Source organism: Salvelinus sp. IW2-2015, unplaced genomic scaffold (assembly GCF_002910315.2).
Source record: "Salvelinus sp. IW2-2015 unplaced genomic scaffold, ASM291031v2 Un_scaffold2069, whole genome shotgun sequence".
Classification (NCBI taxonomy): domain Eukaryota; kingdom Metazoa; phylum Chordata; class Actinopteri; order Salmoniformes; family Salmonidae; genus Salvelinus; species Salvelinus sp. IW2-2015.
Genome location: NW_019943411.1, coordinates 159,476 through 163,827, shown reverse-complemented (window position 1 = coordinate 163,827; position 4,352 = coordinate 159,476). Strand labels below are relative to the sequence as shown.

The 4,352-nt window shown below is 46.1% G+C and overlaps 1 protein-coding gene across 1 annotated transcript; it reads right to left on the bottom strand.

Moving 5' to 3' along the window:
* Positions 1-943: 943 nt before the first annotated feature.
* LOC112072887 (receptor tyrosine-protein kinase erbB-4-like) lies at positions 944-3,980 on the bottom strand. The gene is made up of 2 exons (XM_024140269.2): positions 3,794-3,980; positions 944-1,249 (listed from the first exon to the last, which is right to left on the bottom strand). Exons 1-2 carry the CDS (start codon positions 3,947-3,949, stop codon positions 965-967), a joined length of 441 nt encoding a protein of 146 aa, XP_023996037.1. The 5' UTR covers positions 3,950-3,980; the 3' UTR covers positions 944-964.
* Between the last annotated feature and the right edge of the window lie 372 nt (positions 3,981-4,352).

Genomic DNA, 4,352 nt, shown 5'->3' with positions numbered 1-4,352 from the left:
GCGTGTCTCCACAAATTGCATGTGTATGTTGTACTAAAGTTATTTTTTAAAAAATCTTAAAACAGCGGTTGCACTTAAGAAAGTGTATCTTCATTTGCTGTACACCATGTATTTTTTCAGTAAAGTTTATGAATGAGTTCTTGGTTAGATTAGGTGGACTGTCCAAAATATTCTCGGACACTTTGGTGCATTTGTGCTACGTATTCACAATGTAAAACACGATTTGCACACCAGTAAACTAAATATGCACATTTTCGAACAAAACATAAATGTATTGTATAACATGATGTTATAAGACTGTCATCTGATGAAGTTTCAAAGGTTAGTGATTAATTTTATCTCTATTTGGTGGGTTTTGTGAAAGCTACCTATGCGTGGAAACATGGTGAAAAATTGCGGTTGTGTGTTGGCTATTGTGGTGAGCTAATATAAATACATATTGTGTTTTCGCTGTAAAACATTAAAAAAATCGGAAATGATGGCTGGATTCACAAGATGTTTATCTTTCATTGCTGTATTGGACTTGTGATTTCATGAAATATATTATATGATATCCCTGTCCCGTTAGGCTAGGCTATGCTAGTCAGCTTTTTTGATGAGGAGGATCCCGGATCCGGAGGGTGACTCGTTAGAGGTGAACTGTTGTTGAACTGTGAAGTGTTCTGTTTTTCCACCCGGCTTCAAAGGAACAAACAAAGCTACGCTCTTTTTCACTGAGCCTCATAGGAGTAACTGGTTGAAATGACAAGCTGTTCTTACGTCCAGTCAGTGTCTCCTAGCCTTCAGGCATGTCTAGACGTTGACTCTTAGGTCTAGATCTGTCTAGGCTCTAGGCTTGGGTTTCCCGGACACAGATAAGCCTAGCTATTGCAATGGAGATTCTTCATTGTGCATGTTTTTCAGTTCAGGACTAAGCCAGCCCCAGATGGTCTACTACCTGACGAGGTCTTATCCTTCATGGGGGTCATGTAGCCGTCCTCGTCCGTGTCCCCCGGGGCCCCACCCCCCGGGGCCCCAGGAACACGGTAGGGTCGGCACTGTAGCGCTGCCCGTTGTTGTCCTCTGCCCCGGGCCTCGTCTGGGGCTTCTTCTTGAGCAGCGTGCCGTTGCAGTGCTGGTCCTCCAGGGCGTCCAGGGCTGCCCCCTGCCTGCCTGCAGGATCTGGAGAGGARRCACAAGCCGGGGACCCTCCCAATGCCAGGCCCTCCTCAGGGGTCGAGCCTGAACCGTCCCGGTACCCAAACTGGTTCTGGGGAAAGAGGGGAGAAGGGACAACGGGAGAGGGAAACATTAACTCCAATGTAGGAGGACTAAYGCTCATCACAAAGCCGCTCTTACAAATCAAGGAGGTTTTTCACKTATTKAATGTAATGTATTATTCTCATGGAGATGAACACACAGAGGGCCTGTATAGTTACTCTGAAATCAAAGACCAGAGTTATGAGAGAAAACGTTTGCTTCCATGAACCAACATGTTGTGAATGACATTTCTCTGCGGCTGTTTTCCAGGGTATAGTTTGGTTCAAAGGTCTCTAAGAAAGAAGGAGGATAATACTGARTTGGTATTTAAACACCTGAACCRTAGGAACAACAACAATAACAACAACAAACATATTACATGACTTATAGGGCAAGTATATTTCCTGATATAATAGCTCCAAGCTATTAGAGCTGGACCAGCTTGCCAGAGTTTCTACTAGAGAGCGATCCACCTGCCCGCAATGTTTTACTGCTAATATTAGTCATTTTCTGGGAAGCCACAGAGGGAGAGCGAGAGGGGGGGGGGAGAAATCCTGGGGGCCGGCCTCTCTCTTTCTCTCTCACTCCCACCCTTTCCCTCTGTCCTCTCTCCATCACTCCATCGCTCTGCAATCATCTCTTCTCCTCTCCTCCTCCAGCCCAACCTCTCTATTCATCCCTCTCTCTCGTCAAGTTTTTAAAAGTCCCCCATTATCCTCTCCTCCGGTGAGGTTCAATCAGAACAGCAAATTAGTCAGAATTACACTCTGTCCCAAATGGCACCCTATTCCCTTTATAGTGCACTACTTCTGACCAGAACTCAAAAGAAGTGCACTGTATAGGCAAGGGGGGCCATTTGGGACACAYCCAAGCTGGTCTATTTTATTCACTGTGCCAGCRGAGCCAGTGTTCCAATTCAAAGTGAACATCTTTCACTTTGCAATTTTCTCCCATAACTCCCTGTCCTATTCATAGTCCTAGACTGTTTGACTGCATAATGAAAAAGTGTTTCAGTCAGAAGATTGACCTTTGACATTTCAGATGTGTGGGTGCCTGTGTCCAGGTCCCCCAGGAACATGGCATGACCGCCAGCATGAGGGCACACGGGCAACAGTCAATATGAGATGCATGAGCATGGTCGAGGCAGAGCGGCGGCGAGCGGCGAGTAAATAGCCAAGCCCAGGACTCATTGTCTCTGAGCAAACGGTGGCGGCGCTTTAGTGGAGAGGCTGCTATTTACCACACGGAGGCCGGCGTAATGAAACAGAAGGCTGGAGAGCGGGTGGAATAAAGAGGCCAGGGTCGGGGGTGAGCACACTGGGACACAGGAGATGGAGAATAGCTAGAGGAGGCAGACTGGGAAGAGAAGGAGAGGCGAAGAACTGAAGGAGATACGATCTGGGACAGAGACAGAGAAGAACTGGAGGAGATACACTGGGACAGAGAGAGAGAGAAGAAAGGAGGAGATACACTGGGACAAGAGAGAGAGAAGAACTGGAGGAGATAACTGGGACAGAGAGAGAGAGAGAACTGAGGAGATACTGGACAGACAGGAGAAAACTGGAGGAGATACACTGGGACAGAGAAGAGAAGAACTGAGGAGATACACTGGGACAGGAGAGAGAGAAGAACTGGAGGAGATACACTGGGACGAGAGGAGAGAGAAGAACTGGAGGAGATACACTGGACAGAGAGAGAGAAGAACTGGAGGAGATACCTGGGACAGAGAGAGAGAAGAACATGGAGGAGATACACTGGGACAGAGAGAGAGAGAAGAACTGGAGGAGATGAAGAGGGACAAGACGAGAGAAGAAGACTGGAGAGATACACTGGCGACAGAGAGAGAGAGAAAGCTGGAGGAGATACACTGGGACAGAGAGAGAGAAGAACTGGAGAGATATGACTAGAGAGAGAGAAGAACTGGAGGAATACTACACTGGGACAGAGAGAGAGAGAAGAACTGGAGAGAGATATACTGGGACAGAGAGAGAGAAGAACTGGAGGAGATATATCTGGGACAGAGAGAGAGAAAAACTGGAGGAGATATACTGGACAGAGAGAGAAGAAGAACTGGAGAGATATACTGGGACAGAGAGAGAGAGAAAAACTGGAGGAGATACTGGGACAGAGAGAGAGAGAAGAACTGGAGGAGATACACTGGGACAGAGAGAGAGAAGAACTGGAGGAGATATACTGGGAACGAGAGAGAGAAGAACTGGAGGAGATTATACTGGACAGAGAGAGAGAAGGGCTGTCTAGATGAATGGAAATCAGATGGAAGTGGAGGTAGGTTTGATACTTTCTGAGGCTGATAGGACATTGAGGAAAAGAGAGGAGGAATTACATCACAATTTAGTTGTTGTGGATAGTATTTGTTGTGGGTTGTGTGTTAATTTGAGTATGTGTGTGGATGTTTCTGTGTGTGTTTGTGTGTATGTGTTGTGTATGTTTTGTGGTGTGTGTGTGGGGGGGGGTGTTTCTGTGCTTGTGTGTGTGTGTTGTGTGTATGTGTGTGCTTGCGTGCGTGCGTGCACAAGTGTGTGCTTCTACCTACCCTGTTGGAGTCGACGCGGAGCCTGGCTGTGTATGATAGTGGAAGCATGTTAAAGTGATGGGACCAGGTACTCCTCAGCATCCATAAAGTCCTCACATCCTCCTCATCCAACAGGCTCTGGAAGAACTTACTGTCATTGGGGCTGGGCAGCTTCATACGGTCATCCCCCTGAGTTAAGAAACACAGATACACAACATCACATTACTGTCTACTGGGTTTGTGTTCAGTAGAGCACAGCGTAGCTAAATGTTTTGCTGCGCAACACCAAATTTGGGACGGTTGCGCTAACGTATGCTAATGTGATTAGCATGATGTTGTAAGTAACAAGAACATTTCCCAGGACATAGACATGTTTTTATATGGGAGAAAGCTTAAATTATTGTTAATCTAATTGCACTTTTCAATTTACAGTAGCTATTACAGTGGAAAAAATACCATGCTATTGTTTGAGGAGAGTGCACAACAACAAAAAACTTTTATAACGGCAACATGGTTTGATACATTCAACTCTGAAGGTAAATTAATGTACTTTACATTCAGTAATCTTGCTCCGATTTGT